Source organism: Pseudophryne corroboree, chromosome 6 (assembly GCF_028390025.1).
Source record: "Pseudophryne corroboree isolate aPseCor3 chromosome 6, aPseCor3.hap2, whole genome shotgun sequence".
In the NCBI taxonomy this organism is placed as follows: domain Eukaryota; kingdom Metazoa; phylum Chordata; class Amphibia; order Anura; family Myobatrachidae; genus Pseudophryne; species Pseudophryne corroboree.
The window spans coordinates 97,607,186-97,629,976 of record NC_086449.1 but is presented as its reverse complement, the minus strand read 5'-3'; the positions used below and the strand labels follow the sequence as shown (position 1 = coordinate 97,629,976).

The following is a 22,791-nucleotide window of genomic DNA, read 5'->3' as shown; positions in this document are numbered from 1 at the left end:
TCTCGTTGTTCCTTCTTATGATCTTTTGCTTCTTCTTGTCAGAGGATGGTGCTCTATGTTAGTACACCCTGCAATGACCCCCTAACCATTGTCCAGGCAAATATCCAGGTTCAGGTTCATCTTTGGGTAGCGCTGGCTCTGCAAAACAGGACTATTAAAGAACATAGAAAATATGGCCCTGCAGTACATTCAATTTTGCATGATGTCACAAAATGTAATTTGAAGCTCCATAAAAACCTTTTAATGTCTTATCCAGCCAATCCAAAGATCTGTAGATACAATACTCAGAAAGGGTGAGATCATACAGTCTAGCCAGTAGTTCTCAAATCCAACCCTCTAGTTTCCCCAACGGGTCATATTTTGAGAATTTCTGTCTGGGAAGTGAGTGGGATTATTTCTGACCCAGCAAAATACATTAACTCACACTTGCATGATTAAAGAAATCCACAAAACATGACCTGTTGGTGATATTTAATGACTGGAGTTGAGAACCACTGATTACATAATGTCACAACTGAGGGCTGGTGCTGACCAGGGGGAAGCCTCAGTTATAGGGGCTGAGGTATATGTGTACCTGGGAGGCAGTACAGGGTTCTTGGACATGCAGGGAACCTTTAGAACAAATGCCCGAAGGCGTGACCACGACAACAAGGGAAAGTTCAAAGGTTTTATTAAACACAGTTCAGAGGAATACTGATGACTTGGTACTGGTAATAGGAAACACAGTTCAGAGAAATACTTGGGATCGATGGTAAGCTTTGAGTGAAGCTGGGGTTCGCAGATAGAAATGCACTATTGTACTTAGAAGTACAGGTGAAGCATGAAGTGATGCTGGGGATCGCTGGAGAATGGCTGCTGGAAAGCCGGAGTTCAGACACAGGTGAATCAGGGTAGACTGTAGAGGGTTAATCACTGGAGTGGAACCGAAGGAATCTTCAGACAGACGGATGGAACCGGATTGAGTCTAAAGACAGTTGAATCAGCTGGAACTGAAGGAGTCAGAATCCGGTTAGAACCGGAATGAGTGGTATCCGAGTGTTCAGTTATACCATCCTGGACCTGGTCCATGCTGGATGCCAACAGGGTGGTGCTCTCTGAAGACGGCAAACAGGAGTTAATAACTGCATCTGTAGCACAAAAATTTCCATCTGGGAACTTGGCTCTGGATACTTCCCTTGGGACTGAAACTTTGGTGACCCCTCCTGGGGTTGATGAATCAGACACCTCTCTCAGGGGTTGACAGATCAGACAGCACCCCTCCTGGGGTTGACAGATCAGAAACTCCTTTTTGAGAAGACTCATATGCCCCTACTAGAGCTTGAACATTGGATACCCCTCCTAGGGCTGTAGACACAGACGCCCCTCCTTGGGCTGTAGACACAGACGCCCCTCCTTGGGCTGTAGACACAGATGCCCCTCCTTGGGCTGAGTAAAGAGCATCATCATTCCAGGAAAGTTCGGACGCTAGGATCTGGTAATGTACCAGATATTTACCGACTGTTCGGGTCCCCTGACGTAGCCGGAGGATATCAGAGGAGGCAGAGGTCACACGACCTGGTTCATCAAAGATGCGCCTGAAGGTTGCCACGAAATCTGCATATGAAGAGAGCAGGGCATCAGACTTCTCCCATAGAGGTGATACCCAATCGAGGGCGGAGCCAATGAGGAGGGAGATGATGTAAGCAACCTTGGTGTGGTCAGTTGGGAAACTGCCAGGCTGTAACTCAAAATATATCTCACACTGATTTAGGAAACCCCGACAGGCTTTTGGGGAACCATCAAACTTGGCAGGTGTCGGTAAATGGAGACAAGGAGCAGAAACGGGAATGGTGGGTGGGGATACCACCAAAGGGACTGCAGTCGGCACACTGGACGCCCCTGAACCACGGAGGGTTACTTGTATTCCATCCAGTCGAGAGGAGAGGTCCTGGAGACAGCGGATCACATGGCCCTGTGCAGTCTCCTGACGTTCAAGGCAGGCTGCAAGTTCTTGCATCGGCCTGGTCGCTTGGACCTGGTCTCCGGCCGGATCCATTAGGTCAGTGCTTACTGTCACAACTGAGGGCTGGTGCTGACCAGGGGGAAGCCTCAGTTGTAGGGGCTGAGGTATATGTGTACCTGGGAGGCAGTACAGGGTTCTTGGACATGCAGGGAACCTTTAGAACAAATGCCCGAAGGCGTGACCACGACAACAAGGGAAAGTTCAAAGGTTTTATTAAACACAGTTCAGAGGAATACTTGGGATCGATGGTAAGCTTTGAGTGAAGCTGGGGTTCGCAGATAGAAATGCACTATTGTACTTAGAAGCACAGGTGAAGCATGAAGTGATGCTGGGGATCGCTGGAGAATGGCTGCTGGAAAGCCGGAGTTCAGACACAGGTGAATCAGGGTAGACTGTAGAGGGTTAATCACTGGAGTGTCGGGTTACACTGCAGAGTGTAATCACCAGGGAGTCAGGCTGTACTGCAGAGAAAGTCCATGGGAGAACTGCACACTGGAATCACTGAAGACAATTGAAGCACTGACCTCTTTCCACCCCAGGAACAGGATATTTATACCTGCTGGGAAGCAGGGATTGGCTGGCTGATTAACCAGAGACCAGAGTGCAGCTGCTGTGTTATCAGGCTGAGAGCAGAGTGCAGCTGATAGGCTGAAAGGTAACATGTGATTAGGAAAACATGGCTGCGCCCATGGTAGCTTTTGGAGGAAAGATTGTTTGTAACTTGAATGTGAGCTTTAACCATGAAGCTGCCAGAATCACAGTAAAGAGATTTGAGACAATGAGATGCAGCGTGCTGCACACAGACAGTGCAGATGGAATCCAGGCTTGGAACACTGGGACAGTCTCAGGAGGCATTTGGAAGGTAAATACTGATAAGGAATTACCTAGATCGTGACACATAATTAATTATTCCAAATCTTTATTAGTCATATTAAAAATACACTATATTGTGAGGGAAATGTACTAAGCCTTGGAAAGTGATAAAGTGGAGAGAGTGTCCCAGCATCCCAAAGGTAGTCTTTGGGACACCCCAATGTCCTAGTTTGTGGTGGCAAGGGTGGCTGGAGAAATGGCTGCTGTCACTGGATGGGTGGTTGCCGTGCTGTGGTCCTTGGCACCAAGTCATCGTGTCCAGGTATGCAACCAACAACATGTCCACCAGTAAAGGCAGAGTCTGTGCTGAAGCATGACCCTGGAAATACTAGGCATTATTTCATGGTGTGCACCATTATGTCTGCATCTTGGCACATCTGCACCTTGCCCTGCTCATAGCCAGAAGATGTGTGCTCTTTCTGGGCACCTCCAGCACAGGGTCCACCAGTTGGATATCCGGAGAGCAGCATGTAGGTTAAAGTCACACTCTTCTGCAGGAGCTACCTGGGGGCTGGGAGCGGAGTCCTGGTTCTGGAGGCAGTAAGTACATGAATTGCAGAGTGTTCAGCAGAGAAGTGTGTGCAGGGAATGGTGATCAGTGTGTGATCCGAGTTGGTGTGGCTGTGAGAGTGGACTCTGTGCAGTGAACTGTAATATAACAAAACAGCAACAGTTCATGAAAGCTGACAGAATGCTGGCCCATGGTGTTGGAGTACAAGTGTATGCAGACAGAGTACAGTCCCAGCATACTGGTATATATAAAGTGTATGCAGGCAGAGTGCAGTCCCAACATATTGGTATACAGAGGCAGAACTCTGGGAGGCAATGGAGTCATCTGCCGCCGGGCTCCTGCTCTGAAGGGGGCACCTCTCCTCCCATTCTGTGACATCATTCAATTAAGTTAATTGATAGCTGCCGCTATCTCTTCACTATATGAAGTTACTTCTCTGACAATTACACATAAATTTACATAGTTACAATTCTCATGCTTCCTGTACAGGAGCAAATAGCTCCATCAATAAAGTGTCTGCTGTCAGTGAAACAGGTCATGGGGTACTAATCCTGGGTATGACTGGTAAGAAATGTGAGATTTAAAATAAAAGACACACGCACATATATATGCACACATGCATGCATATATATATATCTAAATATAGGGGGGGGGGGGGCAACTGGGATGAACTTGCCTCCGGGCAACTGGTATGAACTTACGCCACTGCTGGTATATATATATATATATATATATATATATATATAAAGTGTATGCAGGCAGAGTGCAGTCCCAGCATACTGGTATATATATATATATATATATATATATATATATAAACTGTATGCAGGCAGAGTGCAGTCCCAGCATACTGTTGTATATATATATATATATATTGTGACAAGAACACTGGGATAGTGTTTGAGGGCAGGTATATTTGTCCCAGGTTCTTGTCTTACATGTTTTAGAAAATGTTAACTTCTAGGAAAAATGCTTTTTGTTTTGTCTGAACCTTTTCAGTTTGCTGTAAAAGCTGGGTAAAGGCTCTGAGAGAGAGAGATAAGGCGAGTTCTAGACATTGGGCCCAGTTCGGGTCTTTGGCCTCACAGAGGGCTAATCAGGGTTTCAGCTGTGTAAGAGTGATATAGTGCTTCTAACCTGATTAGTATGGGCAGACTGCCTGGGAAGGCTGCAGGATCTGTGTGTGAGAGACACGCTTTCTGATGCAAGTAAGCTATACAGTATGTACTGAAGAACTCTGTGTTTTGTTTAGTGACAGTTAGGAACATCTTATGTTTAGTTAGTGCCGGACAGGCAAGGTATTTTTATTTTGGGGTTTGTTTTATTTTCTGTTTCAATAAAACTGGCCGGGGTCAGTTGTACCAGAAACTGGACTTGTGTTGTTCCTCAGCTGCTGCGTGCTGCCATATTCCCCAGGAAAAGGCACCTTGCACCCCTACAGTGTTACAACTTGGTGGAGAATGCGAGCAGGCCGTTCTGCGCATAAGTGAAAGCAGCAGCTTTGTGAGGCCTGCAAAAAACGGTGGTTTATGCAGATACAGCCCAGTGTGAAGTTACTGAGACTCACCCCTGAGGGTTTGATATATGTCCTGGGTGAAAGCAGCTGCAAAGCCGCCTGAAAAATCTGTTGACATGGAGGATCTGCTTAAAGCCTTGCTGCAAGCTACAGCGGCTCAGCAGGAGGCCAACCGACAGCAGCAGGTGGCAATGGAGGAAAATTGGAGACTACAGCAGGAGGCCAACAGACAGCAGCAGGTGGCAATGGAGGAAAATAAGAGACAACAGCAGGCAGTTGTTGATGAACTTTACAGGCAACAGCGTCAGGATAGAGAGGCCTTAGCAGAAGTGGTGCAGAGACTTGCAGCTCGGGTTGGAGATGTGGCCGTCAGTGCTCCAACCAGCTCTAGTTCTATACGAGCCAGTCACTTCCTGCAGAAAATGACAGAGGCTGATGATGTGGAGGCCTATCTGACCACGTTTGAAAGGACTGCCGAGCGTGAGAACTGGCCGAAAGCACAGTGGGCCAGTCTGCTGGCACCTTTCCTGTCAGGTGAGCCCCAAAAAGCTTACTTTGATTTAAGCCCTGCTGAGGCTCGGGACTATGATAAACTAAAGACTGAGATCCTGACCCGCCTGGGAGTCACGCTGTCAGTACGAGCACAACGGGTGCACCGTTGGCTGTACGCCATGGAGAAGCCTCCGCGCTCCCAGATGCACGACCTTATTCAGCTAACAAAAAAATGGCTGCAGCCAGAGACATTAACTGGTCCCCAGATGGTGGAAAGAGTCGTCATGGACCGCTACTTGAGATCTTTGCCCATGGTCCTGCGCAAGTGGGTGAGCCATGGAAACCCGGGTACTGCTGACCAATTAGTGGACATGGTAAAGAGGTATTTGGCAGCAGAGGAACTACTGATGACCACCCAGCAACCCATAGATCCTCGACAGCGCCCTTCAGTAAAGACTGGTAAGACTGTTCCGTGGGAAAACGTTGCTGGGCGGTTAAGAGAACGCAAGGCTGGAGAGACTGTAAACACTGGCCCTGGAAACAGGCCAATGGGGCTAGAACGGTCTATGCTGCCCAAATGGGTTGATAATCATGTGGTTAAATGTTTTAGGTGTGGTATGCCAGGTCATGTTATTGCCAATTGCCCAGTCACGCAAGAACCCATGCAATATGATGCTGCCTTTGAATGTCGCAGAATGTCTTTCTTTGCTAGGTTAGCCTGTACTGTGGTACCTTCACCTGAGCTGGAAAAACAAATGTGTGATGTGTTCTTAGAAGGTAACCGGGTAGAGGCCTTGCTAGATTCAGGAAGTTTAGTTACCCTCGTGAAAGCTGGGTTAGTGAACCCCTTAAAGGTCCAGCAAATACCTATTGGGGTAACTTGCATACATGGGGATACCCAACATTATGCCACTGCTGAGGTGAATATAGAAACTTGTTGTGGGTCAGCAATGGTTAAAGTGGGACTGGTCCCTACCTTGGTGCATGAGGCCATAATAGGGAGGGATTTTCCTCATTTTTGGAAACTGTGGGAATCACGGTTATCAACAGATGTGAGAAGTAAAAAGCCAGTTGATAATACCGGTGATTTTATGGATGTACGTGGGTCTTCGGAACTTTCTGGCCCTTTGCCTTTTGCTAGTTTGGCTGGGGAAGTGACAGATGGGGAGTCCAGTGAGGACCCTCTTGCCGGGAACAGAGACATAGTAGTTAGAACTGAAAGCGTGCCTGACCTGGAGGTAAAGAAGGATCTGTTTGCGTCTGAACAGTTAAAGGATCCTACCTTAATAAAGGCTAGAGAGAATGTTAAGATTGTTAATGGGGAACCTGTGGTACCAGGTGACAGGGTTACGTATCCCCACATGGCCATCTGTAATGAGCTCTTGTACCACATTGTCAAAAGGGGTGAGGATGTGGTGGAACAGCTGGTAGTTCCCCAGCCTTATCGGAGAACGGTACTAGATTTAGCTCATAGTCACGTTACCGCAGGACATTTAGGGGCAGAAAAAACCACTGAAAGAGTTTTACAAAGGTTCTTTTGGCCAGGGGTTTATAAAGAAGTGTCTGAATATTGTTCTTCCTGTCCTGAATGCCAGTATCATGCCCCTAGACCCCATTTCAGGAGCCCACTAGTTCCCATGCCTATTATAGAGGTCCCGTTTGACAGAATAGCCATGGATCTCGTGGGGCCCTTGTTAAAGTCTGCTCGGGGCCATCAGTATATCCTGGTAATTATGGACTATGCCACTCGATATCCTGAGGCTGTCCCTTTACGCACTATCACAACCAAGGCGATAGCTAGGGAGCTGGTGCAGGTATTTAGTAGAGTGGGAATACCAAAAGAAATTTTGACTGACCAAGGTACTCCATTTATGTCAAGGATCATGAAAGAATTGTGCAAGTTATTTAAGGTCACTCACCTCAGGACGTCCATCTACCATCCCCAAACTGACGGGTTGGTGGAAAGGTTTAATAAAACATTAAAAAGTATGTTAAAAAAGGTTGTTGAGAGAGATGGGAAAAACTGGGATTGTTTGTTGCCCTACTTGTTAATGGCCATCAGAGAAGTTCCTCAGTCCTCTACGGGGTTTTCTCCATTTGATTTGTTGTATGGTAGACACCCCAGAGGGCTGTTGGATGTTGCCAAAGAGACGTGGGAAGGACAGCCCACTCGTTATAGAAGCGTTATTGAGCATGTAACACAAATGCAGGATAGGATTGCAGCCGTGGTACCTGTTGTCAGAGAGCACATGGAACAGGCCCAAAGTGCTCAACAGAGGGTCTATAACCGGAGTGCCAAGATACGGGAATTTGCTCCTGGAGATAGCGTTCTTGTTTTGGTACCCACTGTGGAAAGCAAATTCCTAGCTAAATGGCAGGGTTCATTTGAGATTAGGGAAAAAGTGAATGAGGTTAATTACAAAGTATACCAGCCGGGAAAGAGAAAACCCGAACAGATCTACCATGTTAACTTAATCAAACCCTGGAAAGATAGGTTGTCTCTGTCAGCGGAGCCTTGCCCTTCGGTGTCTTCACCCCGGTTGCTTCCCGCAGTGAAGGTGTCAGAGACATTATCAGCTGATCAGAACAATCAGGTTAAAGAATTTCTCATCCAAAATAGGGAGGTATTTTCAGAGCTGCCTGGCCGAACGACCATAATAAAACATGACATTGTCACAGAACCAGGGGTCAGGGTTCATTTAAAGCCATATAGGATTCCTGAAGCTCAGCGAGAAGCTATTTCTAAGGAAGTTAAAACCATGTTAGAACTTGGAGTCATAGAGGAGTCTAACAGTGAGTGGTCCAGTCCCATAGTGCTCATCCCGAAGCCCGACGGTAGCATACGCTTCTGTAATGACTTTCGTAAGTTAAATGAGGTGTCCAAGTTTGACGCATACCCCATGCCCCGTGTGGATGAGCTTGTAGAAAGGCTGGGAACAGCCAGGTTTCTCACCACATTGGACCTGACCAAAGGTTACTGGCAAATACCTTTATCTGATAGCGCCAAAGAAAAAACAGCCTTTTCGGTTCCGGAGGGGCTGTACCAGTATAAGATGTTACCCTTTGGGTTGCATGGGGCTCCAGCAACCTTTCAACGGGCGATGGATAAAATTTTGAGGCCCCATAGAAAATATGCAGCTGCCTATTTGGATGATGTGGTAATTCACAGTACAGACTGGGGGTCACATTTGGTTAAAGTACAAGCAGTACTGGACTCAATCAGAGAGGCAGGGTTAACTGCTAATCCAAAGAAGTGCTGCCTCGCAATGGAGGAGGTCAAATACTTGGGCTTCACCATAGGCAGAGGTCTGATTAGGCCCCAATTGAATAAAGTTGATGCTATTCAAAACTGGCCTCGTCCAGTGAATAAAAAACAGGTAAGGGCTTTTTTGGGAATTACTGGGTACTATAGACGGTTTATTCCTAATTTTGCGACCACAGCGGTGCCGTTGTCAGACCTTACCAAAGGGAAGCAGTCAAATGTGGTGAAATGGAACCCTGATGCAGAAAAGGCGTTCCAAGCGTTAAAAGTGGCTTTGTGTTCACAACCGGTGTTGATAACACCAGATTTTTCAAAAGAATTTGTGGTACAGACAGATGCCTCAGAGGTAGGGATAGGTGCTGTGCTGTCCCAAACCAGAGATGGGGACGAACACCCTATCATTTATTTGAGTAGGAAACTCAATGAGCATGAAAAAAGGTATGCCATTGTGGAAAAGGAGGCTTTGGCCATTAAGTGGGCACTAGATACCTTGAGATATTACCTCTTGGGTAGACAATTCAGACTAGTGACAGACCATGCCCCTTTAAAATGGATGTATGTAAATAGAGGCAAGAATGCTCGTGTAACTAGATGGTTTCTAGTGTTGCAGGGCTTTAAGTTTACTGTCGAACATAGACCGGGAACACAATTGGCCAACGCAGATGCATTGTCTCGCATCTTCTGTTTGGGGGCTACAAGTGTTCCGGCCCCTAGGTCGAAACAGGGGAGGGGGATATGTGACAAGAACACTGGGATAGTGTTTGAGGGCAGGTATATTTGTCCCAGGTTCTTGTCTTACATGTTTTAGAAAATGTTAACTTCTAGGAAAAATGCTTTTTGTTTTGTCTGAACCTTTTCAGTTTGCTGTAAAAGCTGGGTAAAGGCTCTGAGAGAGAGATAAGGCGAGTTCTAGACATTGGGCCCAGTTCGGGTCTTTGGCCTCACAGAGGGCTAATCAGGGTTTCAGCTGTGTAAGAGTGATATAGTGCTTCTAACCTGATTAGTATGGGCAGACTGCCTGGGAAGGCTGCAGGATCTGTGTGTGAGAGACACGCTTTCTGATGCAAGTAAGCTATACAGTATGTACTGAAGAACTCTGTGTTTTGTTTAGTGACAGTTAGGAACATCTTATGTTTAGTTAGTGCCGGACAGGCAAGGTATTTTTATTTTGGGGTTTGTTTTATTTTCTGTTTCAATAAAACTGGCCGGGGTCAGTTGTACCAGAAACTGGACTTGTGTTGTTCCTCAGCTGCTGCGTGCTGCCATATTCCCCAGGAAAAGGCACCTTGCACCCCTACAGTGTTACAATATATATATATATATATTTAAAAATAGGGGGGAGATTATTGCGCCACTTGTGTACAACACCAATGAACTAAGAACCACGTGCAATTGAAATAAATGACACTCCCTAATGGTTAGTACAGGGCGTCAGCTGTCCCCCAAAACACAGGGATGGTGGTTCCCTGAAGCAACGGAAAAAACACACAGGGGGGTGGGGGATATAGCGACCATCGGTGTCTTAAATTAATTCAATAAAAATGGATCTAAAAGTATATAAAAAAACTGACCAGATCAGATAAATCTGAATAATGGGAATTTATTTACACAAAGAAAAACAGACAATGATTGCACAACTAAAAATTACTAAAATTTGAACAGCAAATCTTCTTAAAAAATAGGATAAAAACAATAGACACAATATAATATAATACCAGTTAAAATGTATGTTAAAATATGTAAAACAATTTTAACTTAACTTGGTATGAGGTCACTGCCTGATTGCCCAACGCGTTTCGTCATTCAGACTTCATCAAGGGGTAAAGGCAGAGTGGGACTGAGCTTCTATTTATACCAATACTAATCTCATGGTAATTATGACATCACTTCCTGTTAACTAATCAAGGTATTGTAAAAATATGTTATAAACTTCTATTTACAGATATCCAGTAACCTTATTTCGTAGTGCACATGTACATAATGTTTTATCAGTGTTTATACAGCAGGTTTGGTGTTGGAGAGCTTAAAAACTCTCTTGTAAAGGCGCCGGCGGATCTTTTCCGCCCCACTTCCGGTTTTCGTCTGTCGCGTCATTTCCGCCCCATGCGCCCGCGGCTGCAGATTTTCAGAGACCAACAGTTCTATGAATCTTAATCTCCAGGACTTCCTTGCGGTGACCATCTTTATAAGGATTATTCCCTATATAGTTTCACACGGCGGCCATGTTTGAGGAGTTCATAATCAGGGACATTTGTCTTAATTCTCCAGTGTATTGTGCATAAAAGTAGATAGAAAAAACGGGGATTAGTCAGTATTTAATTCAATGGTGACAGTAGCATTAAATGAATCACTGTAAACTATATTACACACTGCTGAGTGATTAATAGTATCAGGATATATAGATAAAAATAAAGTGCAGAGTGCAGAATTCAATGGTGACAGTAGCATTAAATGAATCACTGTAAACTATATTACACACTGCTGAGTAATTAATAGTATCAGGATATATAGATATAAATAAAGTGCAGAGTGCAGAATTAAAGGTAAGGGTAGGAATATAAATATATATATATATATATATATATATATATATAAAGTGCTATGTGCAAAATTGCAGGTATTTAAGAAATTATTAAGATGCAGATGATGTGAGTAATACTAAACTGACATGCTCATGTAGGCTATTTAACATCAGGTTGGTTACAGTACCTGATCTTCCCAGATGGTCTCCCTGGTCTGGTACTGATCAGGCCCGACACTGCTTCGCTTCCAAGATCGGACGAGATTGGGCCTTTCCAGTGTGGTCTGACTGTAATAATAACTCTTTACCGTACATGTGTCAAATTTAATATATCAATATAGCTGTAAAGTATTGATGGATACAATGCGGGAATAGTGTGGATGGGTATAGGGTAGGAGTATGAGGGGTAGGGGGTGGGAGGAGGGGGAGGCGGTGGTGTGGGGGAAGGGGAGGGGGGAAGGGAGAGATAGGGAAGGTAGAAATGGTGAAGATCCAACCGTGATGATCCACCGGCTATAACTTTCACAGGAACGGGGCGATTTCATAATAGTCATTGAATCCCTTCGGGTGGAGTGTTTGTAATTGAAAGATCCAATACATTTCTCTACGTGAGAGTTTATTGGCCAGGTCGCCACCTCTTTCTCCCAGCTTCACGAGTTCGATCGCTTTAAAAGTTAGTGCCTCCGGATTAGAGTTATGTGCAAGGTTGAAGTGTTTGGACACTGCGTGGTTTTCCATTTTGTTTTTTATATTGCGTACATGTTCTTGTATCCTCATCTTGAGTGGTCTTTTTGTTTTTCCCACATATTGTTTTCCGCAGTCACATTCTAATAAATAAATCACAGATTGTGTATTGCAGTTTATGAAGTCCTTAATCTTGTATACCTCCTTCTTTTCTGTGTCCATTAATGTTTTCCTTACTGGGTGTAGGTACTTGCAGATGTTGCATCGGCCACAGAAATATAGAAGAAATGGAAAAACAACATCCCCTTTTCGCAATTTAATAGAATAAAGAGGAATTGCAGCAACCAGGAAGAATGTGACACCCAAATAGAGAAGTACAAAGAGAGATTCAAGAATAAAGAATACCCAGCTACCATCGTGGAAGAAGCAGCCGTCAAAGCAAAGGCTCTAGAGAGATCAACACTGTTAGAATATAAACCTAAAAAAACCAAGAAAGAATCCGTTCCGTTTATTACCACCTTTAACCGTCATGAAAAAGTTATTAGAGACTCACTAAGCAACCACTGGGGAATCCTATTAATGGACCCAGTCCTCAAAGAAATACTGCCTCCTCGCCCAGAGATCGTCTTTAGGAAATCTAAAAATCTAAAAGATATCCTAGCCCCCAGTATGCTGCACAAGAAAGTTGAAGATGAATCAAGAATACCGAAATGCACCGGTTCTTTTAAATGTGGCCAATGCAACATCTGCAAGTACCTACACCCAGTAAGGAAAACATTCACGGACACAGAAAAGAAGGAGGTATACAAGATTAAGGACTTCATAAACTGCAATACACAATCTGTGATTTATTTATTAGAATGTGACTGCGGAAAACAATATGTGGGAAAAACAAAAAGACCACTCAAGATGAGGATACAAGAACATGTACGCAATATAAAAAACAAAATGGAAAACCACGCAGTGTCCAAACACTTCAACCTTGCACATAACTCTAATCCGGAGGCACTAACTTTTAAAGCGATCGAACTCGTGAAGCTGGGAGAAAGAGGTGGCGACCTGGCCAATAAACTCTCACGTAGAGAAATGTATTGGATCTTTCAATTACAAACACTCAACCCGAAGGGATTCAATGACTATTATGAAATCGCCCCGTTCCTGTGAAAGTTATAGCCGGTGGATCATCACGGTTGGATCTTCACCATTTCTACTTTCCCTATCTCTCCCTTCCCCCCCTCCCCTTCCCCCACACCACCGCCTCCCCCTCCTCCCACCCCCTACCCCTCATACTCCTACCCTATACCCATCCACACTATTCCCGCATTGTATCCATCAATACTTTACAGCTATATTGATATATTAAATTTGACACATGTACGGTAAAGAGTTATTATTACAGTCAGACCACACTGGAAAGGCCCAATCTCGTCCGATCTTGGAAGCGAAGCAGTGTCGGGCCTGATCAGTACCAGACCAGGGAGACCATCTGGGAAGATCAGGTACTGTAACCAACCTGATGTTAAATAGCCTACATGAGCATGTCAGTTTAGTATTACTCACATTAACTGCATCTTAATAATTTCTTAAATACCTGCAATTTTGCACATAGCACTTTATATTTATATATATATATAAATATATATATATATATTTATATTTATATACCTACCCTTACCTTTAATTCTGCACTCTGCACTTTATTTATATCTATTTATCCTGATACTATTAATTACTCAGCAGTGTGTAATATAGTTTACAGTGATTCATTTAATGCTACTGTCACCATTGAATTCTGCACTCTGCACTTTATTTATATCTATGTATCCTGATACTATTAATCACTCAGCAGTGTGTAATATAGTTTACAGTGATTCATTTAATGCTACTGTCACCATTGAATAAATTACTGACTAATCCTCGTTTTTTCTATCTACTTTTATGCACAATACACTGGAGAATTAAGACAAATGTCCCTGATTATGGACTCCTCAAACATGGCCGCCGTGTGAAACTATATAGGGAATAATCCTTATAAAGATGGTCACCGCAAGGAAGTCCTGGAGATTAAGATTCATAGAACTGTTGGTCTCTGAAAATCTGCAGCCGCGGGCGCATGCGCAATCGCATACCGGACGTGGGGCGGAAATGACGCGACGGACGAAAACCGGAAGTGGGGCGGAAAAGATCCGCCGGCACCTTTACAAGAGAGTTTTTAAGCTCTCCAACACCAAACCTACTGTATAAACACTGATAAAACATTATGTACATGTGCACTACGAAATAAGGTTACTGGATATCTGTAAATAGAAGTTTATAACATATTTTTACAATACCTTGATTAGTTAACAGGAAGTGATGTCATAATTACCATGAGATTAGTATTGGTATAAATAGAAGCTCAGTCCCACTCTGCCTTTACCCCTTGATGAAGTCTGAATGACGAAACGCGTTGGCCAATCTGGCAGTAACCTCATACCAAGTTAAGTTAAAATTGTTTTACATATTTTAACATACATTTTAACTGGTATTATATTATATTGTGTCTATTGTTTTTATCCTATTTTTTAAGAAGATTTGCTGTTCAAATTTTAGTAATTTTTAGTTGTGCAATCATTGTCTGTTTTTCTTTGTGTAAATAAATTCCCATTATTCAGATTTATCTGATCTGGTCAGTTTTTTTATATACTTTTAGATCCATTTTTATTGAATTAATTTAAGACACTGATGGTCGCTATATCCCCCACCCCCCTGTGTATATATATATATATATATATATATATAAAGTGTATGCAGGCAGAGTGCAGTCCCAGCATACTGGTATATATAAAGTGTATGCAGGCAGAGTGCAGTCCCAGCGTACTGGTATATATAAAGTGTATGCAGGCAGAGTGCAGTACCAGCATACTGGTATATATAAAGTGTATGCAGGCAGAGTGCAGTCCCAGCATACTGGTTAATATAAAGTGTATGCAGGCAGAGTGCAGTCCCAGCATACTGGTATATATATATATAGTGTATGCAGGCAGAGTGCAGTACCAGCATACTGGTATATATAAAGTGTATGCAGGCAGAGTGCAGTCCCAGCATACTGGTTAATATAAAATGTATGCAGGCAGAGTGCAGTCCCAGCATACTGGTTAATATAAAGTGTATGCAGGCAGAGTGTAGTACCAGCATACTCGTATATATAAAGTATATACAGGCAGAGTGCAGTCCCAGCATACTGGTTAATATAAAGTGTATGCAGGCAGAGTGCAGTACCTCCATACTGGTATATATAAAGTGTATGCAGGCAGAGTGCAGTCCCAGCATACTGATATATATAAAGTGTATACAGGCAAAGTACAGGGACAGGATATTTGTGGTACAGTGTATGCTTGCAGATCGTTGCTGCAGGATAGTGAAATATATGCACTGCAGGCGGGCAGATTGTTGCCCTTGGATATTGGAGGATAAGAAGTGAATGTAATACAGCTTTCCCATGTGTAGGGATGCTATACGTCCCTGTTTTATAGGAAAGAAGGATGGAGGGGCGGCCTCGGGTGATGTCACTTAAGGTGGTCTGAGACAAAGCCAGGAACTACAGCAGAAGTTAGGTGTGTCTAGCTTTGTGAGGCGCTGGGACCAGGTAGCGGCCTTCTCTTTAATAGTATAGCGGTCATTTATCTAGAGATTGCAGGGACTAGGCAGCCGTTTGGAGGACAGGAGAGGCGGGGAGTGCAGACAGGCTACAGGTAATGTAGCTCAAAGCAGCTGCTACAGAGAGCCAAGAGGTGCAGCTGCACCGGATGTATGTAACTGGTACCCGGCTAAGCTGGTACCTTGTGTGTGAGCCCAGGGCACTGAGGGCATCATAATGCGGCCAAGCTACAACCACTGTACACTGATCACCACCTCCCCACTCCCCAGAGCCTCACATAGTATTAAAAAAAAAAAAAAACTGTAAGGGGGCATGGCCCAACATGTCCCTGGATTTGTTCACACTCCCGGATGTTGTTTTTTTTTTTACAGATCACAACCCTAGTCTGGGAGCTAGGAAACTTCTGTTGGAATTTTAAGAGCCAGAAGTTTGAATATTTCTACTATGTAATGTATAGTATAAAAAAATGTTCTGAATGGTGGTCATTATTTTATAAATGTCCATTTGCCGCACAGTATAGGGTTGTTAAATATCAATTTATATGTTACAGCTATGCTAAAAATATAATTTACATGACAATAGGAAATGTAAAACACAAAATTATATATTACAATCTTTTAATTCCACTTTTGTTTAAACATTTAAACATAGATTCTTCTCTTTACATTTACACAATGGACAGCAAAGTATTTTTTCACCTCTGCTAGGGCAAATACTAGCTCTCGCACATTTCTGCCAGGAGCAAGGAGACACAAATTGAGGAGATAATAAATGTTCCATCATTATGATTGACTTAAAATCTCTGTCTTCTTCTATGAAACCATATTGTAGTGGGTCCCGTGATAGTTTGCCCTTCAGCACATTGATCTATATGTAGCATTGAAGGTATGAACACTTAATATGAAAGAGCATTGTTGAGGAAGGTTTACGCAGTTGAGAAAAATGTAGTCTTTGCTTTGTGGTACGGCCTGGTTCAGTTTGTTTTTGATGAACCAAGAACTTTTGCAATAAACAGTTCAGCATTTTGTATCATTACTTCATCAAGAGGAGCAATCCCAAATTTTTGCAAAAGTCTTCCTGATGAAATTGCTGTTTTAGAGTACCATAAGTTTTTTTCCTATCTTACTTGTTGTTTGAGAACCACTTAAACTGTATATGGCAGGTAGAATGGATAAAAGAATGTCATCCATATTTTCCATCATTTTGCAAAGTGGTATGTATCGGACAGATGCTCATGTATTTTTGATTGTCCACAGTTCCTAAGGACCACCTTTTTGAAAACTCTCTTTAAAATGGTATAGTGCTGAGACCATGACATTCATGTCAGCTAAGGCAATTATATCTCTTTCAACAGAGCCTGTTTCCATGATATTTTCAATATATTCATGGTCCTATCATCAGCTTCCTCACATTCACAATAAAGTGACGGTACCAAACTTACACCAATTTCAAGAATCATTTTGGGTTATGTTTGTGACCTCCTTCCAAGTATACAGGTTTTCCACTGTTTCCCTGATTTATAATCCAGTCAATGAATAGTTCCTGAAAACGACTTTTGTTGTGGCTTTAACCCCAGAAGGTATCTAGGTTGAGTTGATAGGAAGCGGCATGGTTGGGTTGTTGAGAGTTCCATCAATAGGATCAGCTTTTGTCCACCTGAGTCGTTCCCAGTTTTTAATACAGTATGTTTCTCTTCACACAAGTCAAAAACATAGCAATGTGCAAACAGCCTTCTGGAAGTTTTAAGAAATTTTCCCACAAGTTGTCAAAGTAGTTTGCAAATGACTTAAACAAGAGCCGTTTGACGTACACTTTTTTCGCGTATATCATGAAGTCAATCACCACAGCTATTGTCTCTTGTGATGTTTGTAGCTGGGTAATTACATCATTCTGATTTAAAAATTGGTGTTCAAGTTCTTTGTTTAGTTGTGCTTTGTCTGGCTTCTTAAAAAATCCATCACACATTAGGTAGTAAGATGTTGATGTAAGTTCATATTTCAGTAATGTCTCTATATATAAATCTCTGGATTGTGCTACTTCTATGCATTGAAGAGCATCACTCGGTTCTTGCAATACAGACTCAGGGGTTGATTCAAGCCTGATTGCTCTGCTGCTAAAATAGTAGTCCTGCGATCAGATAGTCACCGCCCAAGGGGAGTGTATATTCACTGTGCAAGTGTGCGATCGCATGTGTACGCTGAGCTGCTAAAAAATCCCTCAGTCAGCGGACAGCTGCAAATACCAGCAGTGGATGGTTTTGACCAGTGTGTGCACAGCCCAGGACGGTGTGATCAGGACAGTGCGATCAGAACGGGCTGATCGGTACCGTAGCTAATGTTATATCCCTCCCTGAAAATGCTTGGGAATGCCTCCGTTTGCCCTGCCACTCCCAGAAAGCGGTCAGTTACCACCCGCAAACGGCCTCTTCCTGTTAATCAGCATGTGAATGGCTGTGCGATTAGAATTTTCACACCAGCCTGTCGCTGACCAGCGATGCATGTTGTTGCTTGCTGACACACGCGTGCATTGTGGTGCATACGCATGCGCAGTTAATCACTGACCGCCTGCTGTGCGAAAACGTGCATACACTAGGGTTATTTTTGTTGAGAGCAAATTAACCTACCAGTATATTTTTGGATTGCGGGAGAAAACCAGAGTACCCAGAGGAACCCATGCAAGTACGGGGAGACTATATAAACTCCACACAGTTAGGGCCATGGTGGGAATCAAACCCATGACCTTAGTGCTGTGAGGCAGTAATGCTAACCATTACAGCATCTGTACTGCCCAAGTAGTCAGCTCAGTGGCGTCAGAAGGCAGGTGTGGGGGTGTGTGGCCCGCACCCAGATGTCACCCTCGGAAGGGGTGACACCAAAGTGCCGGCTCTTCTGCAGTGACAGGAGCCAAGTGCTGCAGTGCGATAATCCTTTGCAGCACTCGGCTCCTGTCACAGTCTCCGCTCCTGGGGCAGCCAGCATCTCCGGGGACACGCCCACGGAGTGAAGAAGAGGAGATACCCGAGACCACACCCCTTTAAATTAGGCCACATCCCTTTTCAGTGGCTCCGGTGGGGTGATTGGGGCAGAGTGCACCCCGAGTGTCACCACACCTGATGATGCCTCTGAGTCAGATACTAGTGGATCAGTTTTCATTCCAGTTAAGACGTTTGATACTGTATCTCACAACTGTCATCTGTCGAGACAGGATTTCCTCGATCACGCACAAATCTTAACATACTTGAAATGCTCTGTTGGTCTTGAAGTGTTAGAGACTTGGTAAACTTGTGATGAAGAGCAAATTCATTGTCTTCATCTAGACCACAAAATGTTCTTAAAAAAAGTGTATGTCTTTCTTTTTCATGGTTAGTTAGTAATATCATGCTTTGATACAGCTTCTTTTCAACTCATAATGCTGATTATGCCTCCAGATCCCTTTGCTGGGTTATTGTAGTGTTGCTCTGAGTCTAGAGCTTGATCCAAGGCAACACTGCTGAATCTATGTCTAGTATGTTGAATCGTCAAATGACCATTCTTGAAGTCATTATAAATCATAGGGTGCTCTTCTTCCAGCTCCAAGCAATCGTTTTAGTTTAGTTTACCATCACACATTATTTGTTCTGTCAAAGGAGAATGAAAGTGTTATACGCTCTCTTATACTGCATACATGCAGGTCCCAGTTATTTTCTCATTTTTCAGCATCAGAGGGGCAGCCCAAGATGCCCATCCTCATTGTGTCACCGATCCTCTCAACGTCAGAGAGGCAGCCTGACGTGCACGTACTCACTGTGTCACCAATCCTCTCAACGTCAGAGAGGCAGCCCGAAATGCACATACTCATTGTTTCACAGATCCTCTCAACGTCAGAGAGGAAGCCCAACATCCATGCACATACTCACTGTGTCACCAATCCTCTCAACGTCGGAGAGGCAGCCCGAAATGCACATACTCATTGTTTCACAGATCCTCTCAACGTCAGAGAGGAAGCCCAAGATGCACATCCTCATTGTGTCACCGATCCTCTCAACGTCAGAGAGGCAGCCTGACGTGCACATACTCACTGTGTCACCAATCCTCTCAACGTCAGAGGCAGCCCGACATGCACATCCTCACTGTGTCACCGATCCTCTCAACGTCAGAGAGGCAGCCTGACGTGCACATACTCACTGTGTCACCAATCCTCTCAACGTCAGAGAGGCAGCCCGACATGCACATCCTCACTGTGTCACCGATCCTCTAAACGTCAGAGAGGCAGTCCGACATGCACATACTCACTGTGTCATCGATCCCCTCAACGTCAGAGAGGCAGCCTGACATACACATCTTCACTGTGTCACCGATCCCCTCAACGTCAGAGAGACAGCCTGACATGCACATACTCACTGTGTCAAGATGAAAATCTACAATAAAACAAAATACTAAGGTATCTTCTAGTGCAATCAGCCCACTAAAATCTGGAATTACTTTTACATGATGTTTTACATGATATTTTACATCTTACACATGTTGCCGGTATGAAATAATCCTCATATGCTGGTGTCTTTTGCCATCATTGACTATTATACATTCCACTGTGGAACAAATTCATAAGAAGTACTTTGGCATCTCCAAATATATGGATGTTTTTATATGATATTCACATATATTTCACTTCTGTAATAATACATTTATCTTAATAGATATCACTTTTATATTTTTCCTTGTAGCTTAGTTTGTGAGAGGATGGGACTAGTGAAAATGACACCAACTCACCTATACTGGACTTGTGAAATCCCTGACATTTATCCAACAGTATTATTTCCAATACATTTTACTTTCATACCAGACAGAGATCTAAAGAGTCAACTTAATATTTCTACTAAAGGTAAGTGTAGAAGATAGAGTCCGTGTTCAGTAGCGGTGTAGTTATAGCCTATAGGTCAGTAATCCACAAAGCAAAATGTGCCCCAGAACCCATTGCCATAATCCACCTCAACAAAAATATACACAGACTGATATTACCTGTAGGGATAACATGTCTGACTAGACCTTTAGCCACCTAAAGAATGACAGAAATTGTATCTGTGAATCTTGGGGCCTAATACATGTTTGCACGCAGTAGCCGATGTTCACGCAATGGAGAGATTATCTGAAGACTGATCATGTGCTGCAGTCGCACTGCACATGCCTTTGCCATCACAGCTAGGATTTAGGCCCTCATTGCGAGTTGATTGCTCACTAGCTACTTTTAGCAGCCGTGCATTGTCGCTGCCCACGGGGAGTGTATTTTCGCTTTGCAAGTGTGCGAACGCCTTTGCAGCCGAGCGGTACAAAAACATTTTGTGCAAAACAAGACTAGCCTTGTAGTTACTTATCCTGTGCGATGAATCCAGCGACAGAGGTCCCGGAATTGACGTCAGATACCCGCCCTGCAAACGCCTGCGTTTTCCCAACCACTCCCAGAAAACGGTGAGTTGACACCCATAAACGCTCTCTTCCTGTCAATCTCCTTGCGATCGGCTGTGCGAATGGATTCTTCGCTAGAACCATTGCACAGCAATGATGCTCTTTGTACCTGTATGACGCGCGTGCGCATTGCGGCGCATACGCATGGGCAGTTTTGCCATTTTTTTACCGGATCGCTGTGCTGCGAAAATTGGCAGCGAGCGATCAACTCGGAATGATCCCCTTAATCACAGAGGATTGACAGGAGGGGACTGTTTGGGGGAGTTTGGGGCGGCAAAAACACAGGTGTGTCATGGTCTTTTTTGGGTCATGCATCTGCTTTCAGCTGCGATCATGTACGTAGAGAAATATGGCTTCTGCCTTGGCCACTCTTTGTAGCCATACTGTAGATTTGCCCCTGCAGATGTTCCTGCACATAGGCTGCGAATGTGTACGCAGTTGTGAATGTTTGCGGTGGGTGTCTTTTTTCATTTCCGGGGCGGCAGCTTCACTTGCTAACATTTGTATGCTTTTATCTTTCGTTTGCATTTTTTATCAAATTTAAGTCAATTATATGGCAACAGGTCTTAGGGTGGGCTTTATTTCACCCAACCTAAAGACTCAGTTTTGTGCCCCCATACACACCTACCTATACACATTTTATCTTAATGGCTATAAGAGAGAGTAAATATCCACAAATGCACCCCCGTAAGGGGCAGCTAAGTCGGCAGCGCAACAGGAGATGTGGGGCGTGGCTTCGCATAGGGGTGGGGAGGGACATGGCTGTGCGATAGCATCATTGTAGCCACACACCCCGACAAGATTGCAGTCACTGTACAGTGGGGGGCATGATTACGGTGATGTGATTCAGTGTGAATCACATCATCGGCCACATGGTCTGTCTACTTTACTCGGTGAGTGGGCAGCTGATTGGGGGGTTGCTTGTTGGGGGGATCCTGGGAGACTTGCCCTCTTTCCTGGGGAAAGGGAGGGGCAGGAGCTTCGCCCAGTTTTTGGGAGCCTTCCAGTCATTCTGGGAGCGTAGGCAAGTATGTTCTAAAGTAGATTTTCCCTGTCATCTTGTGATCAGTTCTCTGAACCTGCAGATATTTTTTCCTTCTCCCTTTCTTCAATTTCTAGGAGATGAAGCCAAACCTCAAAACATTCGCTGCAAAGCTGCTCATGGTCAGATATCATGTTCCTGGGAGGTGAGGATGGAGATAACCGACTCTGTTGACTTCCGTCTGCACTACAAAAATGAGTTTGGAATGTAAGTTTAATTCAGCTGGAAGAATGGAGATGTGAAATGAGCTTACAGTTTGGCTGGCAAATATGTGTTTGGATACTGGAAAAAAAAGTACATTTCTCTTTGCAAAGAGCAGTGCCTCTGTGACAACTGACAGCTAACATGGCTCATATTGAGCTGCTGCACTTCTATGGGCTGATTCTGAGTTAATAGTAAAGAAAAAAAGTACAAGTAACTTTGCACCTGGTAAAACCATAGGGCCTAATTCTGAGTTGATCGCAGCATCAAATTTGTTAGCAGTTGGGCAAAACCATGTGCACTGTAGGGGGGAGGGGCAGATATAACATGTGCAGAGAGAGTTAAATTTGGGTGGGGCGTGTTCAAACTGAAATCTAAATTGCAGTGTAAAAATAAAGCAGCCAGTATTTACCCTGCACAGAAACAAAATAACCCACCCAAAACTAACTCTCTCTGCACATGTTATATCTGCCCCCCCTGCAGTGCACATGGTTTTGCCCAATTGCTAACAAACTTGCTGCTGCGATCAGCTCAGAATTACCCCCATGATGCACTGCAGATGGGGCAAATATAATGTCCAGGTATGGATCATTGGGTCAACCTGAA

The 22,791-nt window shown here is 43.9% G+C and overlaps 1 protein-coding gene and 2 pseudogenes across 6 annotated transcripts in view; 2 read left to right on the top strand and 1 right to left on the bottom strand.

Annotated features, from left to right (window-relative positions):
- Nucleotides 1-22,791, top strand: part of LOC134936464 (cytokine receptor common subunit beta-like) — a 172,844-nt gene that overhangs the window by 118,386 nt on the left and 31,667 nt on the right. For all 6 annotated transcript variants that reach the window (XM_063931501.1, XM_063931502.1, XM_063931503.1 and 3 more), the window contains 2 exons: nucleotides 20,204-20,361; nucleotides 22,062-22,191. In XM_063931501.1, the coding sequence (XP_063787571.1) occupies nucleotides 20,204-20,361; nucleotides 22,062-22,191 (288 nt within the window). The remainder of the gene's footprint in view (nucleotides 1-20,203; nucleotides 20,362-22,061; nucleotides 22,192-22,791) is intronic.
- On the bottom strand, nucleotides 11,354-11,473 carry LOC134937100 (5S ribosomal RNA; annotated as a pseudogene).
- On the top strand, nucleotides 13,253-13,372 carry LOC134937099 (5S ribosomal RNA; annotated as a pseudogene).